General features: G+C 35.4%; 2 protein-coding genes across 2 annotated transcripts; one reads left to right on the top strand and one right to left on the bottom strand.

The window, feature by feature from the left end:
* Positions 1 to 1,138: 1,138 nt before the first annotated feature.
* Positions 1,139 to 1,843, top strand: LOC145075750 (uncharacterized). Its single transcript, XM_079021878.1, has 2 exons — positions 1,139 to 1,612; positions 1,730 to 1,843. The coding sequence occupies exons 1-2, from the start codon at positions 1,139 to 1,141 to the stop codon at positions 1,841 to 1,843; spliced, it is 588 nt and encodes a 195-aa protein (XP_078878004.1).
* A 5,407-nt stretch (positions 1,844 to 7,250) lies between these two features.
* Positions 7,251 to 9,253, bottom strand: LOC145075749 (uncharacterized). Its single transcript, XM_079021877.1, has 8 exons — positions 9,249 to 9,253; positions 8,882 to 9,003; positions 8,602 to 8,793; positions 8,383 to 8,510; positions 8,047 to 8,271; positions 7,491 to 7,523; positions 7,373 to 7,429; positions 7,251 to 7,256 (listed from the first exon to the last, which is right to left on the bottom strand). The coding sequence occupies exons 1-8, from the start codon at positions 9,251 to 9,253 to the stop codon at positions 7,251 to 7,253; spliced, it is 768 nt and encodes a 255-aa protein (XP_078878003.1).
* Between the last annotated feature and the right edge of the window lie 6,827 nt (positions 9,254 to 16,080).

The raw sequence follows: 16,080 nt of genomic DNA, 5'->3' as shown, positions 1-16,080 counted from the left end.
AGAAAAATCTCGTTATTTGATTTTTTTGGAGAGAAAAGGGGTAGATTACGACTACAACTCTTTGGACTTTACCAAATTGCCCACAATTAAGCCGCATTCTACTATAGATATAATAAAATAATATTATTATCGTATCACGTCTTTCACCGTTGCTATCCACTTCCCCAAGTTTCTTCCCGCTACAAGTCTGCACAAATTATACAGGTGCGTATCTACGACCAATGTAATCAAAGATTGATGACGTACGTCCCTAGTTTATTCTTCGATTGGTTATACATAAACAACACAAACTCAAAATTTATTCTACTATCACCTATTTTCCTGTGAAAAAAACGAGTAGATTTTCTAGTTTTTCTATGAGTTTCTTTGCCATATCGGATCAATTACAAAACAAGTTAATAAACTAGGTTTTCTGTTCAGTAAAAAACAGAGATTCACAGAATCCATAGACAAAAGTAACAATCGATTGATTTAGATTGTTAATACGTGACTTACTGGTATTCGAATTATATTTGCAACTTCAACTTCATTCCTTTCTCTTTGATCACTATATTCTCATGTTGTTTTGTGATATCTTTTGACTTATTACAAGTTGAATACTATATAGAATTCATGAGTCACAGCCAATGTAATGAGAAATACCCAACCCTTGTATTTAGCACCCATGTAAAAATCCAACTAAATCACAAAGAAAACAATTAATCTACTACTGTATTGACTGATGACATTGACAAGAAACTGTAATAATAAAACAAGTTTATTGTCACTTGTCAGGGCTAGAAAAGTCATTTTACAATAAATCAGAAAGACAGAAAGTTGAGTTTTTGGTTGCAGTACTGACCTTTTTTTCATATAAAAGTGTAATTTTTTATTACATAATCCGTAAATAGATAATTTCAATTTGAGATATTTTGAATCCTCAATAACGGTCAGTTAGTTTGTGTACAAAGTACAAACCTAACTTTTTTGTGATATATATATATATATATATATATATATATATATATATATATATATATTGTTAACTTTTTTGTGTACAAAGTACAAGCCTAAGCCATGCTGTTCATGTGCTACAAACTCTACATTGAATAGTAATTCAGATTTGACATCAAGCAACTCTGGCAAGAATCAGACTTTAATGAAATTACTTGTTCAAAAATCAAACAAGAAGATATTATGCGCACAAGTGGAGAATCTTTTTGTGGAAATGCTCTTCAGTTTCCTAACCACCCCATTGGGTGCTGTGATATGTTTAACAAAGGATGATGTTGATGATGATTCAGGTTCATCTGCATCAATGGGTATAAGTAATTTGTACAATAGTATTTCATGTTTGGGAGATGGAAAGTTGTTGAAGTCTGAGGATAATAACAACTTGTTGCTTTGCCCAAAGGTTGCAGCTAATTATTATTGTGTGACTGATTTTCTGCCAATTTACAAAGTAAATACACGCTCAGGTAATTTCCTCAAGCTGGAGCAATCACAATTCATAGTTTCTAATGATTTGGAGATAATAGCCTCTCCATCGATGACTATATTTTCAAAGTTCAACACACTTGGTGTTCCTGTTGGTGATATGGAGATTTTGGAAGTGAGTTTTGGTGAACATGAAGTAATTAATTAGCTAGATTGATCAGAAACATATCAAAAATAGTAAATGCCTTTTTTAAGTAATACTGTAGACAAGGAACTGTATTAATGATACCCTTTGCTTTGCTTGATTGTGCAGGCACTTTTACTTCTCAAGGCTTCTCTCACCTCAACATCAGCTTTAACTCATTTACTCAATGCCTCTAGCTGGAATGCATCTAGGAAGAAACCAAAGCTGGAATCATCAACTTGAAGTCCAAAAAGAATATTTTAGGCATGCTAGACATGAGCTCTTTATTGGTGATAAAATTAAAAATGTTCAATTTTTGTGTTCTGAGTACATATCTTTTGTGTCTGAGTACATAGTTAATTTTGTGTCCAAAATCTCCACCTATTGTATAGAAAAATTGATTTATGTGGTTTCCAATAGGGGAATTGATGGTTAAAGAGTTTGTAAGCTTATACATTACCTATTATTTATGAGTAAGGCAAGTTTTACAAGCAGTATTGATGATCTACATTGAGTACATTCTTATTATTCTTAGTTTTAGGACTTTTATTTTAAGTTGTGGAGACTGATTCATCATTTTGACCCTATAGCCACTAGTTCCTATATCAGATTTGTCAGGTCTATTAGACATTTTTAGGTCAACTTATTAGTATTAATATATTCCTTTGAATTTGTGTAACTTGTAACAAATAGCAATTAGGCAGGAAGGAAAAATCTCTCTCAATCTCTCCCGTGAACATAGTCGATCATCCTGATCGTGTGAACCACATTAAATATTATGTTCTTATTTTCTTTTTGCATTATTACTTTGTTTATGAAATCGTCTATCAAGATTGTTGAAGTGCTTAAACCTAACATTTTAAGCATTGCTATGTGGATGGTGTTAGAAAGTTCATGTCAACACAAGTTTAAAATAGGGAAAATGACATATAGACCCTATAATGTTTTTAGGATCTATCCTTTTAGTCATTTAACTTATTTTTTGGCCTAATAAGGAAACCAAGTAGGGGAACCTGTTTATTTAGCCATTTTCACCTCTTTTCCCCGGTTTTATTGACAAAACTTGGGGCCCACCTCTCTCTCTCTCTCTCTACCCAAAAGGACTTTTCATCTTCTTCATCTCTTAATCAAAATTTCACATCCAATCATAAACAAACATACATTTGCACACCTACTCTCGCTCTCTCCATATTTTTGGGTTATCCAAAACGCAGTGCTCAACAAACAATCAAAAGAAAACCCATAAATCCAATTTTATAATCGATTTATGTAAGTGTATATGAAGGTTTGGTTCTGGAAATTGATATCTATATGTTCATCCCCAAATATCGATTTTTATGTGTATGTTTTCGTTTCTGAAAACGATATGTGTATGTGTTTATGAATATGAAATTGTTTCAAAAAGTTACATGTATGTGTGAGTTAGAAATCGCTCCTTCTTCCTCTGGTCACTCACTGACCCTCGCTCGCCCTTTGGTATCATGTGATTTGTATGTGTTCGTAATGTTTTTTTGCAAAATCAAATCAAGATTTAGAGAGAAGGCGGAGAGGCACTGTTTACGTGAATAAGAAAGAGGAAAGAAAGGTGGGTGGCTGTCGGCTCTAAGAAATTGGAGCTTCAAGATTAAAGAAATTACTCTGTTCTTATTTCTGGGCTAGCAAACATGCACATAAGATTGGACGTAATTGTGGATATAACTTCAAGGAACGTGTTACTCAATGAACATACAAACCCCACAAAGACAGATGTGGGTTATCAAGATTGTTGATAAACATAGCCAATCTTCATGCCGGAGAAGGTGATTGGGTACGACTAGATAAGTAGAAGCAGTCATGTGGCTATTAGATGGTCGGTGAGGTTCACCGGAGACGACAAATGGTAGTCAATGATTAAACAAAAAACTCAATCTCCTTATTTGTTGATATGATGCTAGTTACAACAGGAGTACACGACCTCTATTTGCAGGTGGGTTTCAGAGAGAGAGAGAGAGAGAGAGAGAGAGAGAGAGAGAGAGAGAGAGAGAGAGAGAGAGTATGAGAAAATTCAAAGTCAATGTAAGAAAATTGGTCAACAAATGTCATTGTGTTAAAGAAGTAACCGGCTGACCCTTTCACTTTGGTCAAAAGGATGTAATCCACCCGACAAAAACAACTTTGTGCCCTCATAAGGCCACAAAAATTATTTAGGGTCTAAAAGGATAAACCCTATAAAGTTCGTAGGGCATTTATGTCATTTTCCCTTTAAAATATTATATTTGCTAGTAAGTTCATATTTTTGTATGAGTGCGACCTATTTTTGCCACATGGCCATCAAGGAATGCATTAAAGTATATGTTCTACTTTCTTTTTAAAGATGGAATGACTGTATATTCTGAATTTTAGTAAAGTTTTAACGCCATAGTAGCAACAGTCTTGGAAGTTCAAGCCTAATAAGGAATTTGTGTACATGGTGAAGTGATAATCAATCTTTGATATCAAATTAGATCGTTTGAGACACTTTTCATGGTTAGTATTTGATCCTTATAGTCTCTCCGGATAATCCATTCAGATGCAACTTCAAGTTTAGACACTAAGGTAGTGTTTGTTTTTTGTTTTCAGATCTACATAGCCTCTTCTGTCTGCGCCGTGCAGACCACGCACAGACATTACCCTTCGCAGACTGTTTGTTTTTTTGAAGACCGCAAACCTAAAAATGTCTGCGCGCCCTCTTCTTGGCGCAGATGTGGACCAGAGTCTTCTTACATCTTCAGACATCTTCTAGCCTAAAAAAAACATATATATCTTTATTTTTTTTAAGTTTTTTTTTTAATTTATGTTTTTCCAACTTTATTAATGATAAACAATTTGAAAAAAAAATTACAAAACTAAAAAAAAACGTTCGACGATACAAACATGATATTTTTGACAAATTTGTAAATACAAATTTATTACAATAATCGTCGTTGAAGTTGTTTATATAAATATGAAAAAAAATCATAATATAATCTTATATTTTTTTTTGCCAAATTTTGTAAAATATTATTTAATACTGTATCGTCAATTTCTCTAGAAAATATTTATGGTACGTTTTTAATAGATTTAATTGAAAAAATCGAAGTTTATTTCCGTTCATTTATATATCAAATTCTTTAATTACTAATTATAATGTTTAGTTATAACTTCGCAACCAAAGTTGTTCGTTTTTATCAAATATATACGTTAATTCATACTATTTTTATTTTTATTTTTTATACAATAATACATAAAAGTTGATCTAGATTCGATAATTATTTATAACAAAATCATAAAAATATTAAAAAATCACTTTGAAGTTTAAAAAAATCAGTTTATTTATATTTCAATTTATTTTAGTAGTCCACAGATGTTAAAAAAACAAACATTCTTCTTTTTTCAGACTGCAGACGTTTGGTCCACCACTTCTACTGCAGAGGTCTACAGATGTGATCCGTAGACTGCATATATTTTGCCTCAGAAAAAACAAACAACACCTAAGAGCATCTCCAGTAGTTAACATATCCTATGACTTAAAAAAATTGTCAACACATCATTCCATTAACTTTAACCTCTAAATAAATAACATCTCCAATGGTTAACTTCTTCCGATAGCTTTTTTTTTTATATATAAATTTAACTAATCTATCCTTATCTATCTAAAATTTGCTATAAAACTCCCTTGTTTAATTAGTTGGGTTTAAAACATATATTATATATTAAATGTCACAAACAAACAAAAATATAAATATAACTATGTTAGGCTTTTATTTTATATACATAAAATACGAAGAAAAAAAATTAATGTCATAATTATAAAAACAAAAAATGATTCAAAATACTATATAATTGATATAAAAGTTTTATTTTATAAATGAATTGTCATTAAATATTTAATAGGAATAATTAATTAGTAAATATATAACAAACATTTACAACTAAAACATAATTAAGGGGTAAATTGCAATATGATTAAAGAATTAGGGGGTAAATGTATTAAACATGAAAGTTTATCAACTACTCAATATATATTGAGCGGTCAATAGAAAAAGAAAAAGCAAACAAACTAATTACTCCAATGGTAATAAGTGATCATCTAAAAAAAAAATACACTATAAAAAAGCTCCCATTGGAGATGCTCTAATCATGATTTTAATCACTAAATTTTATAAGGCTTATATGGTTCTTATAGATTGTTAGAGATTAAATTTATACTTATATTAGGTATAAATACAAGTGGTTCAATATAGTTGGATATGAATTAAAATAGTGGTAACAGGACGGTTAGTAGTAGTTTTAAACATTGTCAATTAGAGGACTTACGCCTCATGTTTAGGTGTAAGGACATACATCTCAATTTTCATGTTTAGAACATGTGCTTCAATAATTGTTACACCTATGTTTTGACAAGTTGTGTCACCTTAGTAGTTGGTGCTACCATGCCTTAGCTGCGAGCATTTGGTAGTTGCAGTTCTCCATAATCATTTAGGTTTTGGCATGACGCCTCAGAAATTTCAATAGTTTCCAACTGCACAACTCCTTGAACACCACAGCAACAGGTCCAATCAGCCATCGAGCTGGAATACCCAGGGTTTGTTGGCCTGGTGCCTCAACCGAACCGCTCTTCCCGAGACTTCTTGTCTACGGCTTACTGCCCGCCCGCACTGGTATCTTGGCCTACAAAACAAAACAGGTTCGCCTCAACCCCTTACCACCATATGTCGACATATAAACAATAAAGGATTAAGTAGGCACAAAATACATGCAAACATCAATCATACAGCTCACTACCGCCTACTAGTCCCCTCTCAGCACACTATCCTAGTACCAGCTAACCTCCATGAAATGCGTAACCATAAGTAACCAGAGGTGAGATAGCCACCCAAACAGATGATCCTACTCTAGAGCCATAACCAAACAAGGAACATGCAAGAAAGCCTAGACCAAGAGTTTTTAGGCTATCCTACGTGACTACATACAACCCCTAGGGCACTCCACTATATGATAACTAGCAAGTACAGGTAGACATACATATCTATAGATGACTACCGCCACTACTAGAAAAACAGCCTTTTACGTCGTAAAAGGCTCAGACGACGCGCAAATGCGCGTCAAGGAAGGCCCTGTCATAAAGAGAGACGACGCGCATTTACGACGCTCATTTACGACGCGCAATTACGACGCGCGTTTACGAGACATAATGCGTATCAAGGAAGGCCCTGTCATAAAGAAAGACGACACGCATTCACGTGTCGTAACCTTACGACGCGCGTGTTAATGACACACAATGTGTATCAAGAAAGCCCCTGTCAAGAAAGGTCATGTCATAAATGAAGATGACACACATTTTTGCGTATCGTAAGTTTAAATATTTAAAAATATATATATTTATATATTTATTAATTTTTAAATTAAATTTGCATTTAATGTGTCATAATAGAAATAAAATACCATATACAAAAAAAATACAATCCATTGAATAAACTTTAATGTCATACAATTCTAGTTCTTATAATATATAAATTTGCATTCATCTAATCTACTCTATGTTTCATACTAACAATTGAAATGAAGAATACAACACTTGCATTTTCAGCATCTTATCTCTTTCGGCTTGAGCTTTCTTTTCCACTTCTAACTCGAGAGCTATTCGCTTTCATCAACCCTGTAAACACAACACAAAATCACTTGTCATTTTCATTTACTTTCCAATTTCCGTTGTGTGTTTTCCTATTTCCTTAGTTTGTGTACAATGGAGTAAGCAAGTGTGTATTGAAGCACCTTCCATGTAATAGTACCCCCTTGACCAATACTAATATCAGAACATAAAGCACCTTTCTGCACAAAAAACAACAATAAGTCAACAAAGAGTCAACATTATTTAAAATACTATATGAACCTTCTCAAGTGATGCACATGGACCAAGAATCCCCTGAATTACAATTTACAATTTACAACAAAAACACGAACTGATTGAGTCAACTTTAACATATGACATATCAATGTGTTAAGGATTGAAGAGATTAAATCAAACCTTACTTTGATGACAAACCCAATTCAGTGTCACCCGATTGGAAAACACGCAAATATATCTCGTCTCATTTCACCTCCAAAATCAACAAAATATCCATGGTTTGGACTTAAAAACATGGGAATACAAAAATACAAATAATATTTAATAACATTGTCCCAAATATAAAACAAAAAAAAGAATTAATATTTGTTGAAGCCTACTCACTTTGGGCCAAACGTAATGTGACAATTGAGTAAAAAAGATCGTAATAGAGTGAGCCCACTTTTATATATTTGTGTCAACTGACATTGATCAAATAGCCACTCATATATGATAACATACCAATATATGATAATATGATATGCTATAATGTCGACTCACTTTTACCTTTTACCTTTTACCGATTACCATACTAAAAGTCATACACCCCACCCATGCAAACCTGTAAACACCCGAGTTCACCACCAACAGGTAACAAAATACCATAAATACCCCTCGTGACAACACGTAAGGGAAACACAGAGCTGTTAGTATCTTCATCACAATCAAGATCACAATCTCCCGCAGCATCCAAACTCCCTGCAGCCGAGAGAACCCGTTTTCTCCTACCCTCTCGAATTTCATATGTGAATTGCATTCTGATGTACAGAATAAGCTCATCAGATAACTTAATAATGATTTTATAAATAAATCCAATAAGATCAGAAATAAAGAACATGTTTGCATGTCCTTATCTTTTGTAGTGCATACTGATGTTTATATCTCCCACACCATCAACAGTGGATTGCTTTTCATCATCCTTTTTCATTGATTCCTTCTTCTGTAACTCTTTCACTTTGCGATATTCATCATAGTGCGACTTTCTTTTCTCCCTAAAGCTTCTTGCACTCTTCCCACCTTCATCATCTAAACCCTCATCATATCATCAGTTTAATTTTAATTTTTTTTTGGAATAAAAGAAAAGCAAAAGGGTGAAGATGAAGGAAGTAGGAAGAACCTAGATCATGATCCATGACATCTGCTTCATCTTCATCATCTGAAGATGTCCATCCAGAATGGGATTTACTGTTGCTACTAGAAGATGCCATCTCATTCAGTGCTGAACGAATTGCATCAGCATTCAGTCTGATGTTGATGTTATCATCTCCTTCAAGGAAACTATCAGAGCCCCCAATAGGAGATAAAGATCCTACAACAAGTCAACAACACTTGAATTAATTTACATAACAAATTAATAATTAATTTAAATTTAATGGAATGTGGGATATGTATAATACCATCAGTATCATGCATCATAGGATGATATGGAGTTTTGGGTTCTGTGATTTTTTGTCTTACATGTTTATTTGCTTCAATTTCACCAAGGTTGGCTTCATCCCATCTAAAACCTCTCCTACGGCTTTTTAAACAACAATAAAAAAATATTAATATTATTGTAGTATGGGTGTACTTATACGTCATAGAACAGGAAAAATAATTATATTTCTAAAACCAATATTTTCCAAACAAAAAACAAACAACTTCATTACAGGAAAAGATAACAACCAACACAAAGGAATATATATATATATATATATATATATATATATATATATATATATATATATATATATATATATATATATATGCTTATGTCAAATTTACCTCATGTCTATTGTACTTAAGCTTCTGAAGTGTAAGATTGAAACAGAGTTGTCTTACAGGAAAAGATAACAACCAACACAAAGGCTCTTGCATCTTTTTCAGCATGTAATGAGGGGATGATTTAACCTAATATATGAATCTCATCTTTCACAACAGTTAATTCCCTTTCACAACAGGTAATTTGGGGAGGGGCCCATGGGCCTGGTGTATTGGGCCCTCACGTGGGCCCCATGGCATTCGATTCCTTCCAGACATTTTGTTATACCTGTAAAAAGAAACTGTATATGTCATGAAAAGAGATTGATACTTATTTATATTTAAGCTAAGAAGACACAAGAACTTATTTATTTATGTGGACAGATGATGCACTAGATTTGTCAGGTTTTATTTCATGTTTTAACATCCTCACCATAAGCTAATCAATTACTCAATATTGATGTCTATTTCTTTCTATAACAGCACACATCAGCCCATTGTATGAACTATTTAAACAACTGTAGCCTCTAAACCTCTTTCATTATCTGATCACACATTAGTGAACCTATGAAAACCTGTGATGGTATATGGTCAAATAGCACAATCAAATATCAATATTAAGCCAAAGCACTATGGGTAAAGAGAATTCCAGCAACTCAAGACATGATTTCTTAATTTTAAACTCCACCAAAAACAAATGATCAAAAGATTTTACGTACAAAACATATAGCAGTTTTTGCAATAAAACTGTAGCTTACCTGAGTGGATAAAGAGCAAGAGTGGGGCTGAATAACACGCAAAATAAAACCCTAAAATAAACATAAAAACATAGATTTTTGAGATGAGAAATAAAAATGAGAAAAGACGACTAACGAAATCTTTGAAGATAATGAAAGCGATTCTCAGACTCCTAATCTTTCACCGCCATTGTCGTTTTCCAGCTGTCATTGACGACGAATTCCTTAGGCATCGATTATACGTGATTTCCCCAAAGAACTCCCTCGATCTCAAGGGTTGGACCCTGGTAGGAGACATCACTTTTTCTATATTCTTAATCGGTTCATCTTTCCTTTCTGAACACTGATTATGGTATGAATGAAACTATTGAAGCCAAGTTCATGTAAAATTTGAGGTTCTTTTGTAAAGAATATGACTGAAAGTATTGAATCGGTTCATTCTGTGTGTTGTTTATTAGTAATCATGGGAAGATGGTCGAGGAGTGTTAGGTTTAGAGAGAGATATAGAGAAAGAGAGCTTGTAGAGTAAGGCTGGGAGATTTTTGTTTAGAGAAAGAAAGGTCATGGGTGATTGCGAGCTAAACGCGTTAATAATGTCAATAGATATATAGATATATAGGTGATTGCGAGCTAAACGCGTTAATAATGTGAAGTAATTCATCATGAACAACAAATACTTCAATTTGAGAAACGTATATTAGTATTGGAAACTAGAAACTGGATCTGATAAAGCGAGGGAGGATGCAGCTTATGTTCTGTGGAAATTATGTTGTCACAGTGAAGATATCTATGCATGTGTTGAAAGTGCTGAAGCAATTCCTGTTTTCGTATGGTTCTTGAAAACTGGTGGAACAAAGGGACAAGAAGCCTCAAGGATGGCACTAAGAAAGCTTATACGCATGGCAGATGCTGCCACTATTAATCAGCTACTAGCTATGCTTTGGAGGGACACCCCAAAATCAAAAGCCCACAAAATTGAAGTACTAGGTCATGTGTTTACCATGGCATCACATTATGACCTTGTTCAAAAAGGATTAGATGCTTATAAAGGGTTGAGATCGCTTGTTCAGATTCTTAATTCTTCAAATGAGGAAACACAGGAACATGTAGCTTCTGTCTTGGCTGATCTCTTCAGCATTCGTCAAGATATATGTGATAGTCTTGAAACTGATGAGGTTGTGCATCCTTGATGAAGCTTTTAACAAGCAACACTCAAATTATTGCCACTCAATCAGCTCGGGCCTTGGGTGCTTTGTCCAAGAACAAAATCTCTTATATTGTAGAAGGGGATGTGAAGCCTCTGATCAAATTAGCCAAAACATCATCTTCCATTGATGCTGCAGAGACTGCTGTATCTGCATTAGCCAAAGTGAAGCGACTCCTCCTGCCAACTAAGATTTCCGGTAGTACCAATGATGGCAAGAAAATTGCCAAAACCGATGATTTCACCTAATCAAACATATTGTGTATTTCTTTTTCATCCCCTTTCCCGTTTCCATGTGTCTTTGTTCCTAGTTAACCCTAGTCGATTATTTCACCTAATCACACATCATCGATTGTTAGTTTCACCAAATATCGGAAGTTTGTTCCTTCGATCGTAAATGAAATAGAGAGAAATTAAGCCGGAAAGAAAAAGAGATTTAGCAAAGCTAGGGTTCTTATAGAAGAACGAAAACATTGAGAAGTTAGAATCAAGAAAAACATACCTTAATAAGACATAGGGCTTGTAAATTTGAGCAATAGAAGCAATGACCTTAAGGTCACCGGACCTAATGTTGCTGGCAAGGGCAGGCGAGGTGAGATTGCCGGAGATGAGGGGCTCCATCGGCTGGGTGACGCTGGAAAGCGTTGGACGGTGGGGCGGGGCTAGACGGAGGTCAGAGGTGGGAGGCGCCAACACCAAGAGAAACGTCGGAGGTGGGAGAAGCTGTCGACGTCGAGAACTGAGAAGAAGAGAAAGGGTTTGTCAAAGTGAGAAGGAGAGAAAGGGAAGTTGAAGAGAGAACGAGCAGTATAGGAGGGAATAATCGGGGCAAGTTCTTGAAAAAGCCCTAGCTACGAGGGAAATTAAAGTGGAGGGAGAAAAAAAAGGAAGGCGGGGATTTTAAGTTTTTGGGATTTCATTTTCCCCAGATGGAACGCGCGCGTTCTATTAAAATTTATAAAGCGACAGTCGTAGACGACACGCAAGTGCCCTCCGTGTTTTTTTTTTTTTTTTTTTTTTTTTTTTTTTTTTGTTTAGACACTAATTTTAGGGCACGCAAAAATGCGCGTCTGAAATCCTTTAAAATTTGGAAGATATGACATTATTTTTTACACACTCACCTTTGCGTATCATTAATTACTGCGTGTCATGGTTCGCGCGTCGTAAAAGGCTATTTTTCTACTAGTGCGCATAGTAACATCCTATATACCAGGATACAGATCTAACAGTGTAACACTCTAAAATTTCAAATAAATTTTTCATTTTAAAACCTCACAAAACACAGTTTCACATTTCTCAAAATAACATTTATTAGGTGTTCAAAACACAAGATAACAAAATGTTTGACAATATCCCATAATCCTCAAAAAAATATCTCTAGCTGGTGTGTACAATCATGCCGGCGCCTTCCCGCGATCCTGAGAGTTATCTGAAACACATTTCACACAACACTGTAAGCACGAAGCTTAGTGAGTTCCCCAAAATACCATACACAAATAATTAGCCTCTCATGGCTATATCTCAATAAGGACCCTCCAGTCATGTGTCTCCGTGAGGACCCACCGGTCTTACAGCTCGGGTTAGACCCTCCGGTCCTGTATCTCAGTAAGGATCCTCCGCTCACAGTTCAGTTTGGACCCTCCGGTCCTAACTCAATAAGGCACATAATAATATATAACATAAATCACAGAGACATAATGCATAATATATCACATAACTCAGTATAAGCATATAAGACCCTCCAGTCGATAACTCAAATAAGACCCTCCGGTCATACAATATTACCACTCAGGTAAGTATGGTGAGAAGACTCACCTCGTAGGTAGAACAAGAATGTATCGTAGTCAGTGGTAGGTCTAGACTCCGCCTACATATATCATAATCATCTCTAATTAATAATTTATAATAACAACTCCAAGATGTTAAACTAACTCCTTTTTCCTCGGAAAGGGTGAAAGACCATTTTACCCCTCCATGGTCTCCTAAGTCCATACTTGACCAAACCCTAAAACTCAATAGAAGTTAACTCTCAAGTCAACAATCCATGTTGACCCAACTCGTCGAGTGCATCTATGCGACTCGTCGAGTTCCTTCGTCTCTCTGAAGAATAGGGAAAATCCAACTCAACTCGCCGACTTGTCTCACCAACTCGCCGAGTTCTTAACGCATCCAGATTATCAGGGAAAACCATAATCAAATCGTGGAGTTGGCTCACCAGATCGTCGAGTCCCTTCAAGCTATTCTCTCATTCAGGTGTCTTTAAGCAAGATTCAGGCCCCAACCTCTAGATCTAGCCTTCTAATGCTGAAATACCATGTAAAGCTGCAAGCTTTACATCCATGCATGGCATCTAGGGCTAAGTTTTCCAAACCAAAGCTCAACAAAGGGGTTTAAGGCATGGAAATTGGCCAAAGCTTGATAAAGCTTGCATCTTTAGGCCTAAGGGACCTAATATTGTCCAAATCTGAAGCCTCATCTTCAAGGCATGCTCAAACAACTAAATGACTCAAAAGAAGGTAAATACGGCCATAAGCTCCCTAATGGAGAGATCTAACAAACAAGTGGTCAAGGTAATAGCTTTTTACCTCCAAAAGGTAGCTAACGCTGAAAGAATTTTGGATCCAAGGACTCCTTCTCGTTCCAAGCCTTTTGCTCCTCAAGCTCTTCAAAGAATGCACTAAAACACACATTTTTAGCCTTTCTCTCTCTCTCTCTCTCTCCATCTCTCTCTCCCTCTCTCAGATTATAATAACTCGATTAGGGTTTCTCTCAAGGTGTTAAAGTGATAAGGGAGGAGGGGTAAAGGACTTAAGGTCCTTTAAATAGGATGCAAACCTTGTAAATTAGAGTTTTCACACCTAGCTCCTACTCGTCGATTTGGGTCCTCCTACTCGTCGAGTTGACTCTAAAAACCACGCGGCTATCTCAATCTCTACTCGACGAGTTGGGGCCTCCAACTCGTCGAGTTGCCCTGCCAAAATGAATATAAAACAATTTAAATTTGTACCTGGGAGTCTAGATGTTACAAACAGATCACTACAACATAGTAGCATCCTATATACCAGGATACAGATCTAACAAATCACTACAACATAGCAACATCCTATATACAAGTATATAGATCTAACAGATCATTATAGCATAGCAACATCCTATATACCAGGATACAAATCTAACAGATCACTACAACATAACAACATCCTATATATCAGGATACAAATCTAATAGGTCACTACATCATATCAACATACTAAATACCAACAATCCAAGGAATACATAACTGTTATATACATAGAGTGAAATAGACACCCGAATAGGTGATCCTACTCTATAGCCACAACTAAACAAGGAATGGGCAAGAAAGCCTAGATCAAGAGTCCTCAATCTATCCTACATGACTATATATAGTCCCTATGGCATCCTTATACTAAAAGATAACAAAAACTAGTGGGCCGACATTGGTGCCTTCGACCCATGGGTATAATGAGGCAAAACTCAACTAAAATGAAGAAACCCGAAAAACTGAGACGTGTTTCTCTTTTTGCACCGCATGCTCCCGCGAATCCGCTAATCACCGAAACCAAGTAAAACCTTAATCAACAGTCCAAAACTCTCAATTTTGACCTAAAGTCAAACTTGGTCAAAAGTCAATGGTCAACGAAAGTCAACAAAGTCAAATTCCATAGCAGTTGCATACGCCCAACATACGTGACCTGATCTTATTTCTCCATTAAGTGCTTGACCACTTAAGACCTTTTGTCCAGAGCTCAGATCTAGACTCAAAACATCGACTTAAGTCATAAAGTTTCTACCTTTATGACTTTCCGTGGCTAGAAGAGGTCCAAAAGCCAAAACCCTAACTTATTAATCCTTTAAGACATTATAACTCTTGCATGGAAGGGATAGAAGGACCAAGATCACATTTTTATGGTTCCTAATTGCTTCATAATGGATAAAGTTTCCAATTTTGTCCATTAGAATGGTCCCACAAACAAGATCTAGTCTTTAAGTCTTAAAGGGACCAAAATGCATCTTTCTCAATGTAACCCATTAAGTTCGAGTCTCAAACCTTTAGATCTAAATCAATATGATGTTTAGGTGGATAGAGTTTCCAACTTTATCCATAACAAGGTCACAAACTTTCAAGATCTAAATTTTATGCACTTAAAGTGACCAAAAACTCATAATACCCAAAATTAGCTAGATCTAACAAATGCATCATTAAGATTCAAACTTTATACCTCCGGAAGAAAGATCAAGGTGAACAAGGTCTGGATCTACAAGATCCAATGCAACCAACACTTCTCCAATGAGCTCCTTCTTCTCTAAGATGCACCAAGAACACTCCAAAGCACTTAAAACACATTATTTTGCTCACAGGGCTCAAACTAGGGTTAGGGTTTCAAGGGAGGACATTGAAGGGGTGGAGGGTGAGAATGGAAAGTGTTTGGGGGAGTTAAGGAGCTTAAATAGCGATCAAAGCCCTCAAATTAGGGTTTGACATCTGATCATGTATGCCCAGCGTACACCTGGTATGCCAAACGTAATAAGTTAGGCCTCCGCGATTGATCGGGTCTAGTACGCCCAACGTACACCCTGTATGCCCAATGTCTAGTTAAACGAGTGTAGAATGATATCTATGGCCAGCTCTTCGTCGAAGTTCACATTCAACTTTAGCAGACGGCCCACAAACCTTTGCATTTTCTGCTAAGATCCAACATCATTATTTACAATTCAGAAGAGGGATGTCGTAATCTAATTGCACATAATATGAAGGTAGGTATATGACGATTTACCAATTCCACCATGAAAAACGAAAAAGGACCTTAAGTTTTAAATGAATTGAAATTCCTAGATTCTTTTAAGATTCATTGAACTTTTCAATGACATGTGTAAATCTCGATTATGCCCTTCA

The sequence above is a fragment of the Lactuca serriola genome, chromosome 9 (genome assembly GCF_051521515.1).
Source record: "Lactuca serriola cultivar US96UC23 chromosome 9, Lser_US96UC23_V15, whole genome shotgun sequence".
Classification (NCBI taxonomy): Eukaryota; Viridiplantae; Streptophyta; class Magnoliopsida; order Asterales; family Asteraceae; genus Lactuca; species Lactuca serriola.
Note: the sequence above shows the minus strand (reverse complement) of the source record. Positions and strands in the feature narration are given on the sequence as shown.

What these genes read in the sequence shown, in the direction of transcription:
- LOC145075749 (XM_079021877.1), bottom strand. An exon ending in ATGATGAAAAGCAATCCACT is followed by an intron (nt 8,272 to 8,382) that starts GTTGATGGTGTG and finishes ATCATTATTAAG; the next exon opens with TTATCTGATGAGCTTATTCT. An exon ending in GTGAACTCGGGTGTTTACAG is followed by an intron (nt 7,524 to 8,046) that starts GTTTGCATGGGT and finishes ATTGTAATTCAG; the next exon opens with GGGATTCTTGGTCCATGTGC.
- LOC145075750 (XM_079021878.1), top strand. Translation starts at nt 1,139, where the DNA reads ATGAAATTACTTGTTCAAAAATCAAACAAGAAGATATTATGCGCACAA. An exon ending in TGAGTTTTGGTGAACATGAA is followed by an intron (nt 1,613 to 1,729) that starts GTAATTAATTAG and finishes TTGATTGTGCAG; the next exon opens with GCACTTTTACTTCTCAAGGC.